At 53.0% G+C, this 26,137-nt stretch overlaps 1 protein-coding gene and 1 long non-coding RNA gene across 9 annotated transcripts in view; one reads left to right on the top strand and one right to left on the bottom strand.

The window, feature by feature from the left end:
- ANK1 (ankyrin 1) overlaps positions 1 to 26,137 on the top strand; it is a 238,122-nt gene that overhangs the window by 117,882 nt on the left and 94,103 nt on the right. For 7 of the 8 annotated variants that reach the window (XM_070459729.1, XM_070459728.1, XM_070459733.1 and 4 more), the window contains exon 2: positions 15,901 to 16,002. In XM_070459729.1, the coding sequence (XP_070315830.1) occupies positions 15,901 to 16,002 (102 nt within the window). Of the gene's footprint in view, positions 1 to 8,807; positions 9,303 to 15,900; positions 16,003 to 26,137 lie in introns of those variants that run through there. The other variant, XM_070459732.1, reaches the window with a different exon arrangement.
- LOC110126596 (uncharacterized) lies at positions 3,170 to 8,804 on the bottom strand. The gene is made up of 3 exons (XR_002310485.2): positions 8,527 to 8,804; positions 3,809 to 3,921; positions 3,170 to 3,719 (listed from the first exon to the last, which is right to left on the bottom strand). It is a non-coding gene; the product is annotated as an uncharacterized lncRNA (long non-coding RNA).

Raw genomic sequence — 26,137 nt, 5'->3', positions numbered from 1 at the left:
TGAGCATTAAAGGTGTTAAGTAAAAGGCTTAGAATAGGGCCTGGCTTGTAAATTTCAGCTATCACTGCCCTTTCATCTGCATCGAATTGTCATGACAGTGAAGTATCAGGGCCATAGGGCATGGAAGGGCTCACCCAGCAACACCTTCCCAAGCCCCGGTTCCTAGGGGATGTCTCCGCCAAGCTGGGAAAGCCTTGCTACCCAGGCTGGACAAACTCGGAGGCCGCAGGCCTCTCTGGAATCCTTCAGGCAAGTCTCCACATGGCTGGCGATGGGTCACCCCCTCCAGGCTCTGTCTCTTCAGGGAGAACCGTTCAGATAAAGCCCAGCCATGCAGGGCTGTCAGAGCTGACACTGACCATCCTCCAGAAACTCTGGTTATGATGGGTTTCATTGCGGATAGACAAGCCCGTTGCGCTACTTGAAAGAAGACAAGGGTTTCCGCGTTAGCATGTGCTGCTGAGAAGTGAGTGCGGCCGTGCAGTTTCTCTGATGTGTCCACCTCTTCTCCTCACAGCCCCAGGTTGCAGGAGCAGATTCCTGCAATGTGAGGAAGCACTGGGTATAGTTTAGCAATGGGACTGTCCGACAGCCCATCACGTCGCTTCGCCCATGTGTTTTCAAAAATGCGTGCAATTTCCACCCCAGGTCTGGGCTCTGCACTCAGCAATCAGGCAACATGATCTGAATGTAGCTGGCACTTCACACCATGGAGAAAGTGAAGCGTGATGGTCCGATGTGGGCCAGTGCACTTGCCGATGGGGGATGCTCTTGGAACGATACTGACACCTCTCACGACATCTTGTGCCCCCTCCCAGCCTCCGCTGAGAAATGTGAACTGTTGCAGACTGGTCTGCCTCCCTGCCCTGAGACTGAGGAGGTGGAGTTGCTCTGTGGGGTCCAGATTGGCAATTTAGAGCAGATGGAGATTGTAGGGGAAGGGCTGGGAGCCACAGGCTGGGGTGGGGGACCCTTGTCTGCAATGCAGCCCACCTAGGACTGTATCCTCCCCACCCAGAAAACCACAGTGGTCCCAAGGCTGTATCCACAGGCACCATTGTGGCTTACAGGGAAATGAACAATTGGGTCAAATAGCCCTGGACATCTGATTATTTTTTCACTGATGTGACATTTACAAATCTGAACTGATCAAATCAGATTCCAATTTGGCTAACGTTCCTGGAGCCTCTGGCGTGTGGGCAGAATCACGCTAACACTCACGTCTTGTTTTGACCTGGCCTGGCCAAAGCTCCCGTTCGGTTGACACGTACTGAGAACTGCTTCCATGCTGGGCACAGGGGTTCTGAGACGCACAGGAGAGGATGCCTCCTGCTTCTTTACCGCCTGCCCGGTGGTCCCAGGGCTGCTCAGCAGAAGCACTTGCTTGTTCTCAAGGCAGTTCATCCTTTAGGAGTTCCGGGTCTATGTCTTACCCCAAAAGAGAAATGGATGCTGACACTGAAACTTGTTATTGAACATCAAACATTCTGTTCTCTTCATCTGGCTTTTGATGAGAAACTGATGTCGGCTTCTCACTATTGGGGAAATAATCTCATCCCCTGCAGACTCGCCCCTTCAGCCCCATCCCCACCTTCTCTCCAGCACAGGGCAGGATTTCCAGGGTGGGGAGTGGGCACAGAGACCTCTTCAGGGGTCACGGTTTTTTTTGCTTCCTCCTGTAGGCAAACTTGGCTGTGTGCTGGCAGGGCTGAGGGGCAGCGGGGAGAGGGAGTTTCCAGTTCTGATATGAAAACCAGAAGAGAGGGAGATGACTGATACATAAAAAGGCAGGTTGATTTTTCACACTGTGCAGGGGTATATTTTTAAAATCTCGATACTGAAACACAGACCCAGCAGGCAACTCAAGACTTCATGGTGAGGGGGCGGCTTCCATGAGGTCAAGTCCCAGCGGGGCCCATGGTGGACAGTTGGCATCTAGTTCCAGCACGGGGGGGAACCCCTGTGTGTAGGTGAAGGGAAAATCCTAGGTTCAGCTGTGCCCTCCCCGCCTCCCCGCTGCGAGGTCGGGTTTAAGGCCGGCCCTCCCTGGAATCCATGTAGCACCTTCTCGTAGGTTTAAAAATAGACTCCAGGCCTGCCAACCCTCTTAAAAGGAACATGATGGGAAGAGGGCCAGCACCGTGGGACCTGACACCCGGCTCCCATCAGCTCCCTAAATAGACCCCGGACTCCAGGTCCTGCGGCCACTGAACTGGCTGCTGGGAACTCCCCACGCAAAGTTCAACAGGAAAGCAAGCCAGACTCTCTTTCCCTCGCCTCTGCAGGTCTGAATTTCTCGGTCCGCTGGATTTCTCGGTTCATTCAACATGACAGCCGTACCATCTGTTCTGTGAAGTACCCCCCCTAATTAACTAGGGAGGGGGCCGGGGTGGGAGGGTTCAGTGCTGTCCACAAGAGGGAAGACATTTCCTCCCGCAGCAGCAACAACGCTCTAGACGGTTCGCAGAGTCCTGGGTGGCTGACCGCTGCCCCAGGTGCAGATAAGCCGGCCTGCCTTTCTCAGTAAAGGGCGGAGCCCTGGCGCCCACCCTTATCGGCCTTGGACAGAGACACTGGGCCGGGGCACCTCCCTGCGTGGGTGTGAAGCCCAGCAGATAGAAGAATGGTCGGGGGCAAAGCCAGCCTTGTCAGCTGGGGAGGAGCTGCGGCCCCAGGCTGGGCTCAGGAGCAGGGCTTCAGCTGTATGCGCACCCTGAGACCTGGTCCTCCGCTGCAGAGAAAATGGAAATGGAAAATGATGCAGCGGAAGACAGCCCAGGAGGTGCAGCTGCTATAGCATCACAGCAGCGTGCTGGGGGTGCTGGGATCCTGCTCCCAGCCAGGGCTGTTCTGACCTTGCAGAAGCAGTGACCGGGCCCTAATTTTCCAGTGTAGAAGCCAAATCAGTCATACTCCCTGTCTCAGGGTGGGAGGGGAGGAGGTCACCTTTGACCAAGGCTTTCATGAAGGAAGCTAGAGGGAAGGAGGAAAAAGAGCATTCTTGCCATTCCCTGAGGACCTACTACCTACCTGGGGTGGTGCTGGGCATTTTTACATTATTTGCACAATACCTGGGGTGGGGGGCAGGGGAAGGTTACTTTCATTTCACTGATGAGGATGCGAGTGCTCAGAAAAGTTATTTCCCCTTATCAAAAGTACATGAGCCTGCTAACTTTGAGTATTTTAAAGCTGCCCAGGAAAGCAGATGGTGATCCTGACACTCAGGGAGGACCCAGCCTGACTTGATTGCAGAGGAGGATGAAAATTGGAGGGACAGGAGCCCCATGGGTCCTCCAGTTCCCTGCAGGGGGAGAGGCATGGTCACTGCTCCAGGTGTGAGTTTCCAGGAGGGCCATCTCTGGAATCCCAGCTCTGCCCTGAGTCTCAGCTTTGAAGTCCCTGGAGCGAGGAACCAGCTGGGATCATGGCTGGTTCCTGCCGGAAGCTGCCTCTTCCTGTTCCCCCGAAAGGTTTCTGGGGAGGCAGTCATCTGAAGACCCCAAGCACCCAAGATCCTTTGCTTCAGGCTTCTGAGCAAAAGGAAGCATGCTCCCAGTTTGTGGAAGGAGCTCAGGTTCACGGGGGAGTCTGTGGCAGGGCGCCCGGGAGCTGCGTCCCTTTCTTCTCCCCGCGCCATCTCCGCCCAGCATAGCTGATGTGGCCTGGAGCACAGAACTTCACAACTCCTCCAGCACCTCATTAGGCTTGTCCGTGAGGAACTGCAGAGACAGTTGGTAAAATATTCAGCACGACTGGGGAAAAAACTGCATACACCATGAACCTGGAAGATGGAACCAGTGGTCCTTACCAAGCAGCCCTCATCTTTTTCTTAGCCCATCGATTCCTCTCTGCTCCTTTGTGATGGTTGTTTGCTTTGATTTCAGCGACTCTCCTGGCAGATCTCCCAGGCATACTAAATACCTGTAATAAAGATGAATAAGTAAATGCATTACCATGTATAGAACAGATAACTAGTGGGAACTTGCTATATAGCACAGGGGGATCAACTCATTGCTCTATGATGACCCAGAGGGGTGGGATGGGGTGGGGTGGGGGGTGGTCCAAGAGGGAGGGGGGATATATATATATACATATATGTAACATATAGCTGATACACTTTGCTGTAGAGTGGAAACTGACACAACATTTTAAAGCAATCTCACTCCATTTTTTTGTTTTAAAGACACATTGAGAAGAGCAGTCTTCAGGCATGAAAATATACAGGAAACAGGCAAGCAGCAGTATGATTCCTTGTTGTCGAAGGGTGTGGGAGTAATGGAAGGTTGAAGAGGGACAGTCTATTAAGAGGGGAAAAGTAAGGGCTTATGTTTCTGAATCCCTAGAGCCCAAAGAGGCCCTTAAAAGTCATCAAGTTTATCCTGCATTTCTATGTGCTATATCAAATGATGAGTTATGTTTCTCTGCTACTCCAAAGGACCCCCCCCCACCCCACCCCCACAGCAAGGATTCAGCTCTTTCTGAACAATGAATTCTATTATGTCACATCCCTTAGCACTGGAAAAAAATTTCTTCTGTCTGATCTACACCTTCTTCACATCAATTTAATCCCATGATTGCCAGTTTCCTTATGACCCATGGAAATATTCATATGTCGGTCAGCAAGCATTTATTTGGCACCACCCAGCTCTTTGTGAAGTGAGGGAGAGGGACTGGGTCTACAGGACATGTGGACCAAGCTGTCTCTACCTCTAGGAAGCTTATAGCTGAGTCCTGGTGGCCAAGGCAGCTGGGGAAAGGGTGCCATATAATTCGCCCCACTCTGGGATCTGGGTTCTAGTGCTGAAGGGGATTACATACATCTTAAGAGCCATCTTCTTGAGCTTTCTGTCTTTTTAAATTTTTTTGGCATGTGGGATCGTAATTCCATGAGCGGAGATGGAACCGGTGCCCCCAGCACTGGAAGCACAGAGTCTTAGCCCACCAGGGAAGTCCCTGCCTTCCCTTCTTTAGTGTCAATCATCCCAGGTCCTTTAACCTCAGACTTTATTGAGTAGCGTGCCTGGAGTTTTTTCCTTCTCCTCTTGGGCTTTGTCTGACTCTGCATATCTAAGTTGCAAAAACCTCAACCCTTCCGAGGTCACAACCAACCTCAAGAATTCTTGGCAGTCCTGAGTCCTCAAGTCCTCTAATAACACCTCGGGCCCTTTCCCGTTCTCAGCAGAACCATAGGATGTAGTCAGCTTCTGGTCCACTATCTTTTTTCTTTGTGATTGTATTGGATATGTGTATTGAACGTATTGACTATATAACCCACAGCATTTATGGTGTAAAGAACCCTGGGCTTCGGAGTTAGATTCCCTGGGTATCAGAATTGGATTGGGAGTTTTGTGCTATTTAACTTCGAATATTTCACTTGTAGGATCTCAGTTTTTGTGCTCTGGGGAGGAATTGGGAGGTTGGCATCGACACATATACACTACTGATACTGTGTATACAGTAGATAAATAATGAGAACATATGTGTAGCACCGGGAACTTTACTAAATCCTCTGTGGTGAGCTGAATGGGAAGGACATTCAAAAGGGAGGAAATATACGTATATGTATGGCTGATTCATATTTCTGTACAGCAGAAATTAACACAACATTGTAAAGCAACTCTACGCCAATAAAAATAATTTTAAAAAATAAATGTGCTATCTAGGAAAAAAGCTCAGTAATAAGACGACAAACAACCCAATTTTAAAAAATGGGCAAAATATTTGAACAAATACATCACCAAAGAATATATGCAGACAGCAAGAAAGCCCCTGAAAAGATGTTTAGCATCATTAGTTATTAGGGAAATGCAAATTAAAACCACAATGAAATACTACTACCCATCTATTAGAATGTCTAAAGTGGGACTGACCATACCAAGTTGGAGCTTGTCCTAGCTATTGTAAATAGTGCTGCAGTGAACGTCGGGGTGGGCTTCCCTGGTGGTTCAGATGGTAAAAAAATCCACCTGCCCATGCAGGAGACTTGGGTTTGATACCTGGGTCGGGAAGATCCCCTGGAGAAGGGAACGGCAACCCACTTCAGTATTCTTGCCTGGGAAAATCCCATGGACAGAGGAGCCTGACAGGCTATAGTCCATGGGGTCACATATCGGACAGGACCGAGCGACTAATACCAAGTGTTAGCAAGGATAATGGACCAATGGGAGGGGCTACAAATGGGCAGGAGGAAACTGTTGGAGGTGATTTTGGAGGTTCCTTGTCTTGACTGTAGTGATGGTTTTATAAGGTTCTGTATGTATAAAAACTTACCAAGTCCATTTAAAATATGTAGTTTATGATGTGTCAATTATACTTCAATACAGCTGTTCAAAATGGTCTGTTTTTCAGTTCATTGTGTGAGCCAATTGTATTTGTGCTTTTGAAACTATTATAAGTACTGTTCTTCTTGCATTTGAGTAGGGCATTTCTCTCTCTCTCAATATTAATGTTAGAACAGTGCTTTGGAATCCCTTGAGATATTGTGCTGGGCTATCATCAGGGCTGTTCCAGTAACCATCATTTATTAATTGAAGCTCGCTGTGTAGAGGCTTTTAGCAAATCTGAGAGGCAGTTTTAAGGGGGCACCATAGCAAAAGACCTGTAAGATAACAGGAGGTTTTAAAATGTGTGCATTTTTGTGCCTGAAGGAGGGGCTGTGGTGAACCCCCCGCACCCAGGCACCTGTCTTTGGTACAGGGATGTGGTGCTTTCACCTTTCAGAGGTTGCCTGTCCTCTGATGATGATGAGGGTCTTGGGCCTGGAGAATTCTGATGCCTCGTCTTCAAATACCAGTGTTGGCCCCCACACAGGAGTTCACTGCATTACACACTGCAAGTCACTCTTTTCTGGGAGCATCCTATTCCTCTCTCTTGATCCTTATTTATCCCTTTTATTGGGGACCTTCCCCTAATTGTCGAATAGTGCTGAAGGGGACCTTACTTGTTATTTTTTTTTAATTGAAATATAGTTGATTCACAATATTAGCTTTCAGTTTCAGGTGTACAACATAGTGATTCAGAATGTTTATAGATTGTATCCATTTAAATTATTATAAAATATTGGCTCTAGTCCCTGGGCTGCACTTTGCACCTGTATATCTTGTTTATATAACACCTAGTAGACTGTACCTCTTAATTTTCTTTCCTATCCCCTATCCTCCCCCTCACCGACCTCTCTCCCCACTAGTTTTTTGTATCTGTGAAACTATTTCTCTTTTTTTATATCCATTTGTTTTATTGTTTAGATTCCACATATAAGTGAAAATGCATAGCTCTTTGTCTTTCTCTGTCTGATTTAATTTCACTAAGTATAACACGTTTCAGGTCCATCCATGCTGTTGCCAGTGGCAAACTTTCATTCTTTTAATGGCTGAGTGATATTCCATTACGAGCTTCCTTAGTTGCTCAGTCATAGAGCATCCACTTGCCAGTGCAGGAGATGTGGGTTCGATCCCTGGATTGGGAAGATCCCCTGGAGAGGGAAATGACAACCCATTCCAGTATTCTTGCCTGGGAAATCCCATAGACAGAAGAGCCTGCCAGGCTACAGTCCATGGGGTCACAATAAGTCAGACATGACTTAGTGAGCACATAACTACAACTACAACATTCCACTGTATATACCACATCTTTATCCATTCCACTGTTGATGGACACATAGGTTGCTTCAGTCTTGAAAGAAATTGAAGTCGCTCAGTTGTGTCTGACTCTTTGTGACGGTATGGACTGCAGCCTGTCAGGCTCCTCCATCCTTGGGATTTTTCCAGGCAAGAATACTGGAGTGGGTTGGCCGTCTTGGCTGTTGTAAATAGTGCCGCTATGAGTGCATTTTTTCGAATTAGCGGTTCTATTTTCTTGGGCTAAATACCCAGGAGTGGGATTGCTGGATCATATGGTAGCTCTATTTTTAGTTTTTTGAGGAACCTCCAGACTGTTTTCCACAGTGGCTGCATCAATTTACAAGAGCACCTTACCTTGGAAAACAGTCAGTTTTTCTAACCTCAGAGCATCTTGCGTAGTGTCCCCTCCTGGCCCTGTGCACACTTAGTTTGGGGATCTTGCCAGTGCTGCTAGTGGAAGGGCTTTGGGTCAGCTGGACCCTCTGTTTCCCGGTAGTAACCTCGGACCTGACCTTAACCTCTCTGGGTTCAGCTTGTCCACCATACAATTTCACTAGCATCTTCTGGCTTAAGAGGTGGCTGCGAGGGTTAAATGAGGTAATGGCAAAATGTCCTTCACCTCACAGTTACTTAAGGGGTTGATGCCTCCCAAACACACGGCCCTCCTGTGCCCCTGCTTCAGGGCGGGAGGGGTGGGAAAGAGCCTGTGCCATCCCAACTGCTCTTTGCAGAGAGCGTGAAGCTGGGCTCACGATACAAAACACGCATGTTGGAGCAAGCGGTGTCGCCAGCGGCCGTGACAGCTCCCGGGGTGCTTCTGCGGGCATCGCTCAGCGTAATCCCTGGTGCCACCCCCACCTCCCCGACATGTCTTTGACATCCCGCCCCCCCATACCCCCGGAATGACCTCGGGAGAAGGGGAGATGGTCCGGGAGCAGAATCTGAGCGCTTCCTCCGGCCTTGGATGACAATACCCTAAAACCCGCGTCAGCCTGGAAGGATGAAGGAAGACGTAGTAACACAGTCTGGCCTCGCGGCTTCCCTCCGCCGCCGCGCGCTCTCGGCAGGAGCTGGAATCTCAGGAGGCACACGGGGCGAGAGCTGGAGACACACAAGGCGGCGATGGGCATAAATAGACTCTGCTGAGCTCACCGTGACCGGCCCCGCCGGCCCCACGGCCCATTCACCCGGGCGGCCGAGGAGGCAGGAGGCAGGGCGGCAACGCCATGCGGCTGGGAGCGCCTCACCTCCATTGGACGTGGGTGCCGCCCCCCCAGCAGCCGCAGGACGCTGCCCCCCGCCGGCCGCCCTCCCCGGCCGCTCGGCCCGCGCGCCCGCCGCAGCCTCCCCGCGCCCGCGCCGCGGGGCTCGGCCGCAGGCGCCTCATCTCCAGAGCCCGCTTCGCGTGAACTTGCCCAGCAGACGCGAGGATGGGGGACACAGTGAAGACACCCCTCTAGGAGCTGGCGGGCGGGCCGGGGCCGGGGGCCCGGGGGCCGGAGCACCGCCGGGCCCCGCCGAGCGGCCGGCGCCGGTATTTTTAGCCCGATGCCGGGGAACTTGCTGGCGCTCCGCGCGCCGCCGAGCAGATAACGGGGGAGGGGAGCCGCGCGCGGGCTCGGGTTTCCGCGCGGGCGCCGGACGATGGCAGCGAGACAGGGCAGGTCGGGTCCGGACGCCGCGGTGAGTGCCTGGCCGCCGCGCCCTCGCGGGGTCCACGCCGCCGCCGCCGCCGCCGCGCCCCCAGCCGCGGGCTCGCCGGGCGCCAACTTTTGGGGCGCAGGAGCGGGCGCCGGCGGGGCCGCGCGCCGGCCGCCCTTCTGCTGCCTCACGCCCGCGGGCGCCTCGGCTTCCAGCCGGAGCCGGAGGAAAATTCCTCTGACCCGGAGGCCGCCGCCGCGGAGGGGCTGGTGCGGGAAGCGTGCCCGGCGGGAGGGCGGGCAAAGCGGGGCGCACGGGCGGGCGCGCGGAGGTGCCCGGAGGAGAGTCCCGCCGGGCCGGCTATGCGACTGGGCGAGGAGGTTGTGGGGGCGTCCGGCCGCCCCTCGCGGGAACCCCTCGGACCCGCCGGGTTGCCCCGGGCTTGGCCCTTGGCCGGAGAAGGGCCGCCTCGCGAGCCCACGACGCGCCTGACCCTTAGACCTCCGAAACGCGAGCGCCCGGACGTCCAGAAGCAGCGGGAAATGAATGGGGGGAGAGGGAGCCGGGGCCGCCTGTCCTTTGTCATCCTCACCGCCACCCCCCCCCTCCCCGGAGAGCTGTGTGCTGTCCCCATTTTAGCAGTGGGAACGTTGAGGTCGGGAACTTGTCCGAGGCACAGCGTCAAGTGGCAGAGCGGGGCTCCCCGCCAGTGCTGCCCACCGTCAGGGTCCGCGGGTGGCTTTTCTCCCGGCCCGCGTCGCCCAGCCTCCGAGCCCGCTGCCGGAGGAGCGCAGGAAGGGGACGGCTGGTTTCCCCCCCGGGCCTCGCCCTGGGGTGGATAGCTTCGAAAAGGACCTTGTGGTCTCCGGCTTGCGCGCCTCGTTTCGTCAGCGACACCTTTAACAGTCCAACTTTCCAGAGAGAAAAGGAAAGGAACCTAATGAAAACGCACCCTGGGGCCGCAGGGGTTCACGGCTGCTTCTGTGTAGTCGGTGGGATTGAGGCAGGGGCCAGGCAGGTGTGCGCCCGCGGGCGCTGCGCCTTTCTTTTGGAGGCCCCACCTGGACCGCCAGGAGCACCCCAGCGCTGAGTCCGAAGGGCGCTCAGGACTGGAGGGCTAGCCCCACGCAGGCCCGGCTCTACTTGGTCTCCTGGTAGAGCTGCAGCCCCCTAGGACAGGGTCCAGAGCCTGGACTGGGAGATCCAACCCTGACTCTGGCCAGGAAACTGCCTTTTGCCCAGACAGGACCCTTTGGGAAGGAGATCCCCTCTTACCGCTGTTTACAGAAGCTGGTAAGAGCTGTTTCCAGTCATCGTTTTAGATGAGAATTTTGCACTGAAAGACCTTGAAAAAGTCATGATTCGTCCTGGGAAAACTCAGGTCATCTCAAGCTCCAGACAAGGCCTGCGGAAGCCATGGGTTCTCCCCGCTGCCTGGTCTAAACTTCAGCTTCGCTCTGGTGTTGGGCTTTGGTCTTAGGGAGCCTCCCCCACCCCCAGATGCAGTCTCCCACCCCCCAATTACCCCACCCCCACCCCTGGCTTGCTGACATTTGGCAGCAGGCTTCTGGCTCTCTCTCCCGGAGACACTGGAGCCCCCAGGGCTACTATCTATTGCTATATTCGTATGGCCCCACTCAGGAAGTGCAAGTTTAATAATAGTCTGGGTGTCTCAGGTAACCAAGGACTCACCTCCCTTTTCCGAAGAGCAGCCCTGATGGGAACTTGACTCCCAGGAGGAATCCTGGTCCCTTTCTTCCCCTCTACTTCCTTCCTCCAGAGGGGAGGGCTGAACTGGGCACAGTCTCTGAGCGGGGGCAGAAGGCTCCCCCCCTCCTCCGCCAGCCAGAGCTGAGCTGAGCTGGAGAGGAATCTCAGGGTGGGAGAACGTGGGCAGTGAGGAAGCACTGCCTAGGTTCACATCCTGACCCGGCCAGGATTCGCTGTGTGACCTCAGACAATGTGCTTAACCTCTCTGTGACTTGTTTAGCTCCTCAGTGAGGAGGAAAGAAGGAAAAGTACCTGCCTCCAGAAAGTATTGGGGGGAGCCAATGAATCTGCTGATGGAGAGGGCTTAACACAGAGGAAGGGCTTTCTAAAGGTAACTTCTGTTGTTATGGAAGGAAGTTCAGGGACATCACATGAGTTGACCTATAGGGATGGGGGCTGGGGACACTGTGAGATGTGTGTCCCCTCCTCCCCTGAGTGCTGGCAGTATTCTCAGGGGAAAACTTAGATTTCCATAAAGCTCAAGATGAGCACGGAGCAGAGGTGTGAGCAGGCAGCCTTGGTGGGGTGATCAGAGGGGTGACAGCTCTCGGGGGGTGATGCAGAGGTTAGGGGCATCGTGGATTGACTTTTCTGGATGCAGGGAGCAGCCTTCTCTAACCTCTCATCTCTCCACTCAGAGGCTGCCCTACAGGGAGGAGCGCTCAGGAAGGGCCAGGGACTCTGCTCCAGTCTGTCCAACCGCTGAGATAGTCCGGGGCATATTTGTCACTGTTGTTTTTATGGTTGGTGTTTACTCATGTAAACAGTCTAAAATGGAGCCTATTGGATTCTTTTGACTTTCTGCCCTATTGGATTATAGACTGTTCCTAGATGCACCAGGAAGCGGCTCCTAGGACAGGTCATTGAGTTGGAGGTAATTGAATTAGCGGCTCGGCAGGATGAGCTGGCAAGAGGCGGTCTCATACTCCAAAGAGGGTCATTTGCTCTGCAGCTGAGACAGCCCCCGGCGCCCAGGAGATGCCCACTGCATGCTTGTCGAAGGGGTTACTTTCTAACTCTAAGTCACGTTGCGCTTCAAATCTTGAGGGCAGGGACATATATGCGGAATTTCTACTCTCTCCGTCGTTGCCCTAGCAGGATCCTGGACTTGCAACAGGACCTCAGGAAATACTCGTAGGATTAACTGGGGGGGTTCCCAGTGGAATGACACCATTATTACCTACAATCCACCTGTAAGATACTCCCAGGATCCTGCTTGGGTTATGACTACCCTATACCCAGAGAAGACAAGAGAGGAAACGAAAAAGCCTTAGTAATTGAACTTCACCCCTAGTTATGTAGGTGACCTTAGCCAGTCACTTCCTTTTTGCCATCAGTTTCATGATCAGAGAAGGGAAGGACTGAGACTAGATGATTCCTTTCTAGAGGCCTATCTTGGACTTAATGCAGTGGCCAGGGTCAGAGCAGAGACCTGCCGGGTCCCTTTCTCTGCTGTGAGTTCACTGCTTAATTGGAAAAGGCATAGGCCCCTCCCGGCTCCTACATCTGTCAGGGCTTTCTGGTCGCCCTCAGGTTTGAAATTGCGGAGAATGCGCCTTGAGATCAAAGGCAGTAGGAAGGTGTTGGCTTGGTTCAGGGAGTCGTGGCCTGAATCCCTGAGTATTAACCGACACAGAACCTGGGCAAACTGTTCACCTCCCCCAACCTCTAAAATGGATGTCATCGTTACACCAACCTTCACAATCCAGTTTGTGATCAGGATTAAAAGATAGAATGTTGGTAATATATTGAATTGACCAAAATGTTCATTCGGATTTCTCCTTAACAGCTTGCAGAAAAACTCAAACTTTTGGGCCAGCCCAATACTTGCCCAGTGATTGGTATAAGTATTATAATTTCATGGTGCAATTATATACACAACAGTAAGTATTCAGCCTTCCTCAGCCTAGTCTAGGTCGGGCTTCCCCTGCCCTCTATTTATCTGTTTGTCTGTCTGTTGTAAATACTCTCCTTTGCTGCCTAGATTCATTGTTTTGAATAGTGACAGTGTCATTAGCTGGTGTTGCATCTGTTTTTATCCACTGTGCTCAGTTTTCATCCCTAATGCTCTGGTTATGCTGCAGAAGATCGTTTGGGCAGGTGAGAGATGTATTTCTAATACTGTCATTTTGGGGGAATAACATACTGTATTTTTCTAAACAGCTGAGTCCACCGAGGCCTTCTGAAGCAGCAGGCACAGACATTTTTGGAGAGACTAGCCCTTGAGCCTGATTTCTTTGGGAATCCAGCTCATAGGGAACCCATGGATTGGTCCTCATTTCTGAAATACTCCTTTACAGATTCCCTGCCAAGAAGCCTGGGGATACTAGGTGCCCTGTGTTTTGGGTCAAGGGAAGTCTTGGCCTAGCAGACGATTTGTACTTTGAAGGATTCAAAAGAGATAGAAGATTTGGTCCCTGACCCAAAAGCAAATGATTAGCCCATGGGAAACAAGACTTGCGTAAAAGAGGAAAGTGTATTGAAAATGCATTTTAAGAAATCGAGCTCTTGTTTCTAGATGTAAAGATGGTAAAGATTGAGTTTCCAAGGTTAGCAGCTCAGAGGACAAAGGGCCTGAGTGGACTGTGAAGAAAGGCAAGACGGGGCTTAACAAGCGAGAGTACGTCAGAGTGAGGGCCTCTCAGGAGACAGGGGATGGGGATGCCGGGGCGGGGCTGGGGGGAGGACGGAGAGGAACCCGCCATCCTGTTGTGCTGGGGGTGTGCGATCCGTGTGTGCAATGAACCAGCAAACTCCGGGCTTGGCTTTGAGCTTCTGTACCGGGACCCTCACGGGCCTGGAGTCGGGGAGGCCTAGCACGACATCAGGACTTTAGGAAGAGCAGCGAGGTTGAGTGGAGAAGGATCAGCCAGGAGTCTTGGAGCAGGACGGGAGGGCTGAGATGGCTGGGGCAGCCCTCGGGGGTGAAGGTCTGTAAGGCTGGAGACTTCTTCTGCCTTGGATTAGCTCTGGTTTAACTGTCGTACATGGCGATTGTTGGCTGTAGATTTTGACTCTTCCGTGGTTGGGGACCATCATCTGTTCTAACAAACTGCTGCAGACTTGGTGGCTTAAGACAGGAGAAGCTTCTCTCGCAGTCTGGAGGCCAGAGGTCTGAACTCAAGGTGTGGGCAGGACTGAGCTCCCTCTGGAGGTGCCAGAGGAGAGATTCTATGCTTCTAGCTCCTGCTGGTTGCCGGCTTCATTGCTTGTGGCCGCATCACTCCTATCTCTGCCTGCATCTCATGTGTGTGTGTGTGTGCGCGTGCGTGCGTGTTCTTCTGTCTTTTATAAGGACACTTATCAGTGGGTTTAGGGCTGGCTTCCCAGGTGGCGCTGGTGGTGAAGAACTTGCTTGCCAATGCAGGAGACCCAAGAGACATAGGTTCAATCCTTGGGTCAGGAAGATCCCCTGGAGAAGGAAATGGCAATTCACTCCAGTATTCTTGCCTGGGAAATCCCATGGACAGAGGAGCCTGTTAAGAGTAGGACGTGAGGTGGCAAAGAGTAGTACACGAATGAAGTGACTTAGCACACAGCTCAGGGGGTATCCAGGGCGCTCATCTCAAGACCCATGACATCATTACATCCATAAAGACACTTTCCAAGAGGACACATGCTGGGGTTCCAGGGGTTGGGGTACAGACACATCTTGGGCACCACCCTTCAGCCCACGACAGCACGTTCTTGGATGAGGGGAGCACGAAACAGGGAGACAGAGCACCCCAGGCTGGATCTCCTGGAGGAACAACGGTACAAACCGCCCCCCCACCACCAAACCTAAACACTCCCCTTCACTCGCGGCCTGTCATATGACAGCCCTCGCCCATCAAACTCATCCCGAGTGCCCACCACGTGCAAGCCCTGTGCTCCGCGCTCACGCTGGTGCAATCATTACACTCACATATAATCTGTAATATTTCCATTCAATTTCACAGCCAGGGTATGGGACAAGCCTTGCCCTCCCCTTACAGCTAAGAATGCAGGAGTGGAGGTACCTGCGGACCGTGGGACCCCCTAGATGCAGGGAGCTACTCAGAGGCCCTGCACTTGTCTGCCTCGCTGGACCTTATGTCACCCCCTTTCCCGCTTTCTCACCCCCTCCCCCTTCTGGCTGTCATTCACCTCTAGCACAAGCCGGTGGGTGTCCCGGGCAGGGCCTGCTTGCGTCTGTAGGGGGCTGAGCCTCAGCCTACAGACCTACGTGCTTTACTCTCGTTCAGGAAGACTGGCGAGGGGCGCCTGCCAGGTCAAGAGGCAGGGATCCTGCGCAAGTCACGTGGGCTCTCTGGGCCTCAGTTCCCGCATCTGTGAAATGGGCACGGCAGGAGTACTTATCTCCTGCGGATGTCTTTAATGGCTCAATGAAGCTCTCTCCTCTCTCTCTCTCCCGACCCCGCCCCGTGTAAATGCATATTATAGTCAAGTGCCGATAATGGTTCCCGGCATGTAGTAAGTGCTGGGTGCTGTTTATGTGAAAGCAAAACCCGTAAAACAGCACCAAAGTGCTTCGCCTGATCTCAGCGGGTGGGGCCGGGTGGTGGGGGCCAGGCTCCCGAGTGGGAAGGTGGAGCCTGCGGAGGCCCCGAGGCAGGGAGATGCCAGGCCTGCTGAGACGTCTCCCCGGTGGAATGGGAACCCTCTAGAAGGCAGCCCCTCCCGGGTCCCAGCCGAGATCGCTTGCTTATAAATACTCCAGCCTCTGAAGGCTACCCCACCCTTGGGCCGAGAGCCGTCCGTCTTAGGGGGCTCCAGACCCGCGCACGCCTGGGGACCATGGTGGGCACTTAAGGGGAGGGGGTGGCGGCTGCTGTGGCCCATGAGCCCCTCAGCACGCAGACCCACTCACAGCTGCTCTCTGTCCTCACAGGCCGATGCTGCTACCAGCTTTCTGAGGGCAGCCAGATCAGGTAACTTGGACAAAGCTTTGGATCACCTGCGGAATGGGGTAGACATTAACACCTGCAACCAGGTAAGTGAGAGGGAGGTGGGTGTGTGGCCTCTAAAGAGTGGCTCGTGCCTGGAGCTGTTTTCTGCAGGCTCTGCCTCTATGAACCTTTCTCCCCCTGGCCTCAAACACCCCCCGGGGCTCCCGCCCATTGAAGGCCCTGCCCCGGGCGTGTGCCGGCCCCGCTATGGCCCAGGGCCCCACGGGGAAGGGCTGGTGCCCTGACAGCGTGGGCTGTGCCCTGTCCACCCCCCGCGGCCTCTCCCGTCAGAAGGGCCCGCTGGTGCCCGCTGCGGGCTTGGACTTTGTGGCTTTTGAAGTGGGGGCAGGGGGCGGAAGGGCTTTGAAGGATGCTGTGTCGGTGGCGACATTCATCTCCTTTGTCCGCCGCGGCCTTTGTGGGTTTGCTGCTGAGAAGGAGGTAGCGCTGAGGACTCCCTGTTGGGTGTTGCCAGAGGCTGAGAACCAGGGCGGCTGGAAGGGTTCTCTGGACGTTTCTGGTGCTGATGACGGGGCTCTGTGGCAGGGGGAACTGAAGGTGCGCGGGACGGCCTGGGGCACAGATCGGCAGGTGTGGGGCCCGAGACTCGAGGCCCTGACTGAGCAGAGAGCCGTACGCTCCCTGGGGAAGAGAGGACAGGGGTGGGGCCGGGGCTGTGGATCTGATGCCTTTGGTTTCGTTTGTCTGTTTTTGCCAGTCGGTTGAGTTGTTCGGCTACGTGGCCAATTCTGTTTCTAATTGAGAAGAAATTTACCCATTCTGGTTTCGTAAAAAGCCATCCTAACCATTAGAAAACTGTTTCTGGTTGTGGTGAGAAGCACCTCACATAGAACTGACCGTCTCAAGCATTTGTAACTATACAGTTCAGTGGCCTGAGTTACATCCCTGGCCATCACCACTATCCATCCCCAGGTTCATTTTTCATCTCGCAAAACTGAACCTCAGCACCCAGCAAACTAACTCTCCGGCCCCTCACGACCAGCATCCTCCTGTCTGTCTCTGGGAATTGCGTAGCAGTGAACTCACGATGCCGTGTTTGTCTTTGCGGACTGGCTGTTTCCCGGAGCACAGGCTCCCCCGGGTCTGTCTGGGTTGTTCTGGAATGGGTGGCTTTCACAAACCAGCAGAAGAAACACCCAGGATGCAGCTTAAGGCCCCTCAGCCTCGCCTCCCTGCCCTCTACTCCACTTAAAGTGCACGGGATCATGTGCTGAGATTCCTTTTGGACACAGTTGGGCTTCTGTGGCCTAAATCCACACGTGGAAGCTCAGAGAAGATAGGGTGGGGAGTGTGGGATAGGAAACAGAGGTAGGAGGGTGATACGGAGCAGCAGCCATGGCAGTGGGCTCCAGGGGGAGCCAAGCATGTGGATGGACTTGGGGTGCAGACTGGATGGGGAGAAGCAAGCCCCCGCTTCTGTCATCCCTCCCCCCAAACATCCCAGACGTGAGGCATTCTGGGTGGTTCTAGACAGCATATTAAAAAGCAGAGACATTACTTTACCAACAAAGGTCTGTCTAGTCAAGGCTATGGTTTTTCCAGTAGTCATGTATGGATGTGAGAATTGCACGAGAAAGAAAGCTGAATGCTGAAGAATTGATGCTGTTGAACTGTGGTGTTGGAGGAGATTCTTGAGAGTCCCTTGGACTGCAAGGAGATCCAATCAGTTCATCCTAAAGGAAATCAGTTCTGAATATTCATTGGAAGGACTGATGTTGAAGCTGAAACTCCAATCCTTTGTCCAACTGATGTGAAGAACTGACTCGTTGGAAGATAACCTGATGCTGGGAAAGATTGAAGGCAGGAGGAGAAGGGGATGACAGAGGATGAGATGGTTGGATGGCATCACCGACTCGATGGACATGAGTTTGAGTGGACTCCGGGAGTTGGTGATGGACAGGGAAGCCTGCAGTCCATGGGGTTGCAAAGAGTTGGATACGACTGAACGACTGAACTGAGTTGATAGGTTCAGCGCAGAAGGTTGCCTTTGGGGAAGTGGACACTCTGGTCCCATTTCTTTTGTGGAAAGGGGCAGAGGAGCCAAGTCTGGGGGCCACGAAAGGGTGCTGGGGTCAGAGGGCTCAGCAGAGGGGCTGTGTGAGCTGTGGTGGTCTCCCCGCCCCCTCCGGGGGGGCACCTGCAGATGCACTCCTGGGGGCCAGGAGGCGAGCTCCCAGCTTCCTTCGTTCAGGCCCAGAAACGGAGCTGAGCGTCCCTCCACAGGGCAGCTCCTGGTGAGAAGCACCAGCCCCCCCAGAGGCCCTCCGAGGGTTAGGATGCCCACTCTCAAAGGGGCCACTTAGCAGGATCAGGGGCAACCACGTGGTCCTGAGCCCTGAGCCACGGGCAGGTTCTGAGCACACGGGCAGGACTCTCCTGATGGGGCTGCTGCCGACAAGGCCCCACGAGCCCGGCCTGTCCCTGGGCGGCTGCTCCACGGGGCCCCTCCTCGGTCCATTGCCGGCTCGACCAGCGCCCAGGCCGCATTTGCACATTATGGGCACCGTCTCTGAGAGGCTTAGTGCTGGAGGAGGCTGCTAACTGCTGCCGGCAAGGAACGGGGGGCTGGTGGTTGAAGGAAGGGCTCCCCAATGCACAAAGCCCCTCCTGTTGGCCTAGCCCCGCGGCTCCTTCACCCCTCCCCCAGATCTGAGCCCCGATGGCCCTTGCCTTTCGCTCTGCCTGCTGCAGAGCTGCCCCAGGACTGCCCACGTCGCCGGGGCCTCCTTCCCGTGTTACAGGGCGATCGGGCTTTTGCTCCGAGTGGAGATACAGGCGGAGAAGATGACAGGGCCCCGGGGTCCGGGGCGAGGTGGGTCAGAACCTAAAGCTCAGCTCACCTTGGCACATCCCTGGGACAGCGCCCTGGCTCTGCGACACGCACAGACCCATCTTCCTTACGGCATGAGAGCGTCTTCTCTTTAGAGCACACATTCACTGTTCTGAGAAGATTAAAAAACACAGGCTCTTGTTCTGGGGTCATGGCTCGAGAATTTGCTTCTGTCGGAACCTTTTGAGCCGATGGACCGCAATCACAGTGATAGGGCAAACGCCGATGCTTACATAAGTAACATACTTTCAGAGGATGTTTCGTGGAAAGAACAAGAGTCGTTTGCCATAATCGGAAATAATTACTCTAAGTAGTGTGGAAAGAGGCTTATATAAGAGACATCTGAATATTCAGGGCAACTTCCTTGGTGCATGGATTTTTGTCTGCTGATTTTTGTCACCATGATTACGGTTGTAGAAAAGAGCAAATCCACACACAAGGACATAGAGCTACACGTGGCCTCGCAAGTATCTCTACGTAAATACTCCTTTCATTTATTCAAGCGTTTTTCAAGCTTCAAATCACACAGTCCATGTCTTCCCGGATACCTCCTCAAGTGTAGAGCTGGGCTTTAGGGATTTCATAGTTAAAAAACAAAAGCCATCCTCCTCATCCACTCTGACCCATAGTCTGCTGACTGTGAGAGCTATTTATCCAATAATCATGCAAACAGATCTGCAGACAAGCTATATTAGGAGCCCAGGAGGAAAGTCATAGGGAGTGAGGAGAGTCTGTAAGAGAGATTTGGGGGTAGGGCCAGAGGTCAGAAAAGACTCCTGGAGAAAGAGCTATTGAGCTAAGGGGTAAGTCAGGGTTAATGAGGGGAGGGAGGGAAGAACATTCCAGAAGCAGAGAAGAGCCCCGAGAGTTTAGAGGCGAAGGTGGCAGAGCTGCTGCAGGCGGGAGGGAGAGACCAGGGACCAGATGAGGTCACCCAGCGAGGTGACCTCGGGGCTAGGCTGGACGCGAGAGGCAGGGGTGATGGTCACAGCAGCCGATAACTGGGTCAGCATACCCCAGGGCCTGAGCCGCGTGTGTGCATCATGCGTGTGGGCACGTGTGCGCCCGCGTGTTTCCTGCTCCGCCGCACGTGAACCCTCTGGTTGCAGAGTGAGGAGGGGGGTCCAGGGCAGGGCCAGAGCAGCCAGAGCGGCAGGGGTAGGGGGCAGACCAAGAAGGATGGAGGCATTTCAGCCCTTGACCTCCCACACAGCCGCGTGCGTGTGTCCTGATGGAGCGTCCACCCAGCCTGTAGACCTGGGGAGGGGTGCCGACCTTTACCCTGAGAGCCGAGGGGGGCGGCCACAGATTCAAGCACAGCCGCCGGGGCGGCGGGTGCCCACTGTGGACACGGCAGGCGGGAGGGCCCATGGGCGGGTACGGGAAAGCCAGTTTTCAGACGACGGCAGCGGTCCGGGAGGGACGTGTCACTGGCCCGGGTGAGGGTCGTGGCCATGGGGATGGATGAATTGGACAGGCATGTGGGAAGGGGCAGGAGACTTCAGAAGGGACCCTCAGATGTCTGGCTTGTACTGGGGGGTGGGAACGACTTCTGCTCACCGACCCAAGAACTAGGAGCCGGCTCAGTGTGTGGAATTGGGGTGAGGAGGTGAGAACGGGGTGGGGATCCTCTTACAGAGCCTTTGAGGAATCTGGATATTTGAGCCTGGAATCCAGATAAGAGGTCCAACCCAAAGATAGATATTTGGAAACCATTCAGCACTTGAGGAAGCGAAGTTCTGTCCTTTGGCTGATGAGAACAGGAAGGAGAGGCATGTCAAATCCAATTCCCCAGTGTCAATTCGCACGTGTAGGGGTCAGTTCACCCGTGTTTATTAAACACCTTCTTTGTGCCAAGTATTGGGTGCTGAACAAGATAGTCAAAAGGGACAACATCTGTGCTCTCGTGACATTTACAGCTGGTGAAGAAGACGGGTGATAAGAAAGCAAAAAGGTATCTAGCGTTCGCTAATGAGACATCCTGTGGAGGAGAGGGGGTGAGGGGTCTAATCTTGAGGGTGGTTAAGCCAGGCCTCTCTCAAGGGGTGATTTGAAAAGAAGTGAGGGAGAACCATGTGGGCTCCTGAGGTGAGCAGAGCAGTCTTGGAAGATGGGGTGGAGTGGGGGAGGGCAGGGGGAGGATGTGCAAAGGCCCTGGGGCAGCATGAGGTTGGTTTGTTTGGGAAAGAGCAGGAACAGGGTGGCTGCAATGGAGAGATGGAAGGGAGGCATAGGGTGGGGGGAGGTGGGAGACATTGCTGGGGCCGAATCTTGAAGGATTTTTGGGTCACGGTGAGGACCTGGACTTTGCTCCAAGGGTGATGGGAAGTCTTTGGAAGGTGCTCCATCTGACTTAATATTTAAGAGGTGACCCTGGCTGCCATGTGGAGGATCGTCTCGGGACACAGCAATGGAAGCAGGGAGATGGTGGGGTGTGAAGGAAGGGGCCAAGCAGAACCCCGAGGGGGCTTTGAATAAGGGGGAGACACTGCAGAGGGTAAAGCCCAGGGACTTGCCTCCCCAGGGTCACAGAGTCATCGCCTTGGCTAGGGCACATGGGATGTGGGTCCTGGGGACCCTCACTCAGCCCAGGACCGTGTCATTCTCATCACCGGGGCTACCACATGGCAGTGGACTGGTTAGGCTGTGTCTCAACTCAGAGGCCATCATGAAGACCCCGTGGTTCCCAGGGCCTGAAGCTACGTCCCCCGCGGTCACTCCATACCTCTCACAGCTCAGCGTGTCTAGCCGCCCAGAGTGGCCATGTCTTATCTGTCCCAGGAGACGCTAGGTGTCTGGGGGCGAAGTCCACAGCTGCCTCTGCCCATAGCACCTGGCACACAGCGTGTCATGTGGTCAACACTGGGCTGAATAAATGGCTGCGTTATTAGGCATATCCTAACCTCAGCTTCCTACGTCCAGTTTCCAGAATGGTTGCTAGATTGCGGTATCAAAATATTTTATTATGGAGGCCATAGCAAGGTAAAATAATACTTTTCTGGGATAACTGATTGACCGTATGCACTTAGCCATCAGCCCAATGAAAAGAGAACGAGAGGAGACCAAGTCAAAAATCCTCTGTTCTCCCGAATTCCTAGAATTGCCAGGTCTACATGGGGCTCCGACTGGGAACAGCCTGCTCTAACTCCAGGGACAAAAAGCCGCCTCACTGTTTTAGGTTTCATCCCTGTTCTTCTGATGCTCACCAAGCCTGGCCTTCCTGATAGGAACAGAGTTCCTTGAGACCCATGGAGGGAGTTGCACGTCCGCAGTGCTGGCCCAAGGCAGAGAGTTAGGAGGCGTCACCTGGAGCATCCCAGTTACCTCCACCCCCAAGCCTGTCATCCTTCTCATGGTCCTCACTGCTGCCTGACCTCCTACTATGCGTCTCTGAATCTCTTCATCACGCTCTGTCTTTCCCGCTATGGTGGAGACACCCCAATGGGCAAGGACTTTGCTCTGTGCAGTGCCCCTTGTCAGGGATTCTGCCCGGCACATAGTAGGTGCTCATAATTGCAGTCCCGAGCTGTACAGTCTGCTGTCACCACGAAAGGGGAAAGCTTATGTATTTGGTGCCTAGCCCATGAAGGAACCCCACCTATGCACTGCCACTATTTTTTGTCTTAAAAATTTATTTATGTGTACATTTTTATTGAAATGTAGTTACAATGCTATGTTAGTTTCAGGGATTCAGCAAAGTGGTTCAGTTATATATATATATATATATATATATATATATATATATATATAATTCTTTTCTTATATTTGCTTCCATTATAGGCTGTTACGAGGTGTTGATTATAGCTCCCTGTGCGATAGAGTAGGTCCTTGGTGGTTATCTCTTTTGTATCCGGTAGTATGCTTGCGTGCTCACTCAGTCGTGTCCAACTCTTTGTGACCCCATGGACTGTAGTCCGCCAGGCTCCTCTGTCCATGGGATTCTCCAGACAAGAACACAGGAGTGGGTTGCCGTTTCCTCCTCCAGGGAATCTTCCCAGCCCAGGGATCGAACCCATGTCCCTTGCGTCTCCTTGCATCAGCAGGCAGATCCTTTACCCCTGGGCCACCTGGGAAGCCCCTGTGTACGATAGTGTGTGTATTTTAATCTATCCCTCCTCCCCTTCTCCTCTGGTAACCGTGTTTGTTTTCTGTGTCTGTGAATCTATTTCTGTTTTGTGAGTTCATTTGTAGTCTTTTTTTTAGATTCCACATATAAGTGATATCATATGGTGTTTGTCTTTCTCTGTCTGGCTTGCTTCCTTCAGTATGATGATCTCTAGGTCCATCCACGTCGTTGCAAATGTAAGCACTGCCGCTTTTAAGAGCATAATGAAATAGTCGCTCTCAGAATAATGACTCTTTTGCAGGATGGCAGTTTTGGCACCAGCCACATGCGTCAAATATGTGGCAATATTTGCTGCCGAAGCCAGAAGCTCGACCATCTGAGCAATCACAAAAACATAAACAATTTCCAACACAGCCCACGAGAGCATGTAAAACCATTCAAGTTCCATCGATGTTCCCTAAATTTCCACGTGTGCCTTCACACACAGGCCACCACTGCTGGGTACTTGTTTATCTCGAAGGTGAAGGGTTTTCAGCATTTCAGATACATGGAGCCATGGAATAATCTTTTCTGCAGCAGCCAAATTCCAAGTCTTCTGATCAGGATTCGCTGGGCTCTGGTGATTGTGATAATTGCTACCTTTCCAAATTACAGTCTTAGAGCTTAGAGGAGAACCGGGCATTCAACTCTCACTTTTGTAGCTCAGAAAGCTGAGGTTCAGAGGTTACTTCTGAATGTCTTCTGAGCTTTATGACTTTGGATTTGGAGAGATGGGTTGGCAAAGACCACCTGAAGTTTCTCTGCTCATTCATTTATTCTAAAAATTTTAGATGTATTTAAATTTTTTTTCTTTCAATTTATTTTTTTCTTTTTAAGAATTTATTTTATTGAAGTGTAGTTGATTTACAACATTGTGTTCATTTCTGCCGTACAGTGAAGCGACTTGGTTATACACATAAATTCTTTTTCACGTGCTTTGCCATTGTGGTTTACATTGAATAGAGTTCCCTGTGCTATCCAGTAGGACCTTGTTCTTTACCCACTCTACATATACTAGTTCTACAAACATAAACCGAGCTCTTACAGTGCCCCCAGCACATTGGTAGACACTTAATTCATCCATGCCCTGCTCTCAAGGAACTCAAAGGCTAGTAAAGAAACGCAGCTTGGAAATAGAAGGTTACACATCTAGTAGCATCCGGGAAGAACACAGAGGCTGTTTTCATTCATTCACTCCACACACTTCTTGAGCTGCTCTACTAAGCCACGTGCTGGCCACTAAGAGGGAGTCCCGGCGTCAACTCCCCCGTCGCTCCCCGTCCGGGGGTGGTGGCTGGGATGCCAGTGAGTCAGAGGAAGCCTCGGAAGAAAGAGTGGGAGTCTGCCAGGGAGACTGGGCACGGGGAATTGTAGTCAGAAGGAGCAGTCGCTGCAGAGGCAGGGGCGGTGAAGGGCGTGGGGAGTGGGCAGGAGTGAGGTTGGGGGAAATGAAACGTAAGAGGGAAGGAAGGGGGCAGTCAGGCTAGGAGGGTACATCTGGATCAAGGTTGATACGCAGCCTATTACTCTTCTCTGGATTCATCTGTTCTTTTTCCTTTTTGGCCGCACCGCAAGATCTTAGTTCCCCGACCAGCAATTGAACCCATGATCCCCTGCAGTGGACGTGCAGAGTCTTAACCTCTGGACCCCCAGGGAATTCCCTTCTGGTATCATCTTTTGCCTAGGAACTGCTGATCGGCATAGAGATCGTGTTCATCTACATCCTCCCCTAATTCTACTTGTACCGCCCCCAACTCACACAGAAAGCCTCTCCCTGTAATGACGGGGTAATCTTCTGGTGGGCTTCCCAGGTGAGTCGTGGGTAAAGAATCCACTTGCAATGCAGGAGACCTGGGTTCGATCCCTGGGTCAGGAAGATACCCTGGAGGAGAGCATGATAATCCACTCCAATGTTCTTGCCTGGAGAATCCCACAGACAAGAGGAGCCTGGTGGGCTACAGTCTGTGGGGTCGCAGAGTCGGACACGACTGAAGCGGCTGAACCCACGCACAAGCCTTCTGGAAGCGTGCAGCTCTGGATTAGTGATGAGGCGAGGGGAAGGATGTGTAATTGCAGCCCCCACGTGGGAGAGAGGTGGTCCTGGGGAGTTGGGGGAGTGCACGTGAATGAGGGGAGCGCCAGATGCCCCAGCGTCCAGTTCCAGGGACAGTTTCCACCAGAGAAAGATGTTTGTGAAAAAGACAGAACCTGAAAACCTCCTTCCCCTGAATTATTTTAAATAGGTAAATTACTTCTGCATCGCGGCAGAAATGAGCTATTTGATGTTCATCTTGCTAATTACAGTGACTAATTTATCGTTTGAAAGGAAGTTGATTGCTTGACTGGAGTCAGGGTGACCCATGGTGCTTAAGAAACGCAGGTTTCAGTTCTCCGATGTCTCTGCTTTCTCAAGCCCCTCCAGGCACACCCACTTTGAAGGCCCGCATCACCCTTGTGGGGTGGATGATAGAGCAGGTGCTTGATTAGTAAGGTCGGCAGAGAGGCAAAGAGGCTTCCTGGGCTGGAGCCAGGGTCTCCCAACACTGAACTCTGAGGACAGGCTGACTGTGCAGCGGGCCCCCCCATTCTCTGGGCGGCGTTCCTTGTGTTGGTTTTATTTTCATTTTCCTTCCCTCCTGGTGAAGGGAGAGTCAACAGACCGCTTCAGGCAAGTAAAGATGCCCACTGGTAGCAACAGTGGGGACATCTCTGGGATCCTAGGGACGAGAAAGGTTGACAGCATCATCAGGAATGATCTGGAATGCTTCACAAGGAAAGCACAGCTTCCAAAGTCCACTCAGTGGTTTGATTGCTCTGAGTTTATAACGTGAAGACCAGATGTGCCATCTTCGTTTCGAGAGACTGAAAAGAAAGATAGCTCTGTGTGCTTGTCGGGTTGCAAGCATGTGAGTTCAGTTCCGCCAATGCCTGGGGAGAACACAGTGAGTGCCCAGGCCCCAGGCTGGGATCAGAGGTACAGTGAGAAGCGGGGCTCTGCAGACAGTCCTACCTGGGGACAGAGACTCGAGAGCTGGTAGGCGCAGTGATAAGGTCATCAAGTGCCCTGGGGATATGGCCGGGAGAGCGACTAACTTTGGGAGCTGGCAATACAATGTGTGTGTGTTGGGGGGGGGCGGTGGGGAATGAGAGAGAGACAAGGAAATTCAGAGAGGAAAATGACATGGGATCTGGGCCTTGGAAGATTTACCTCCTTGGCTAACAG

Source organism: Odocoileus virginianus, chromosome 32 (assembly GCF_023699985.2).
Source record: "Odocoileus virginianus isolate 20LAN1187 ecotype Illinois chromosome 32, Ovbor_1.2, whole genome shotgun sequence".
Taxonomy (NCBI): Eukaryota; Metazoa; Chordata; class Mammalia; order Artiodactyla; family Cervidae; genus Odocoileus; species Odocoileus virginianus.
Note: the sequence above shows the minus strand (reverse complement) of the source record. Positions and strands in the feature narration are given on the sequence as shown.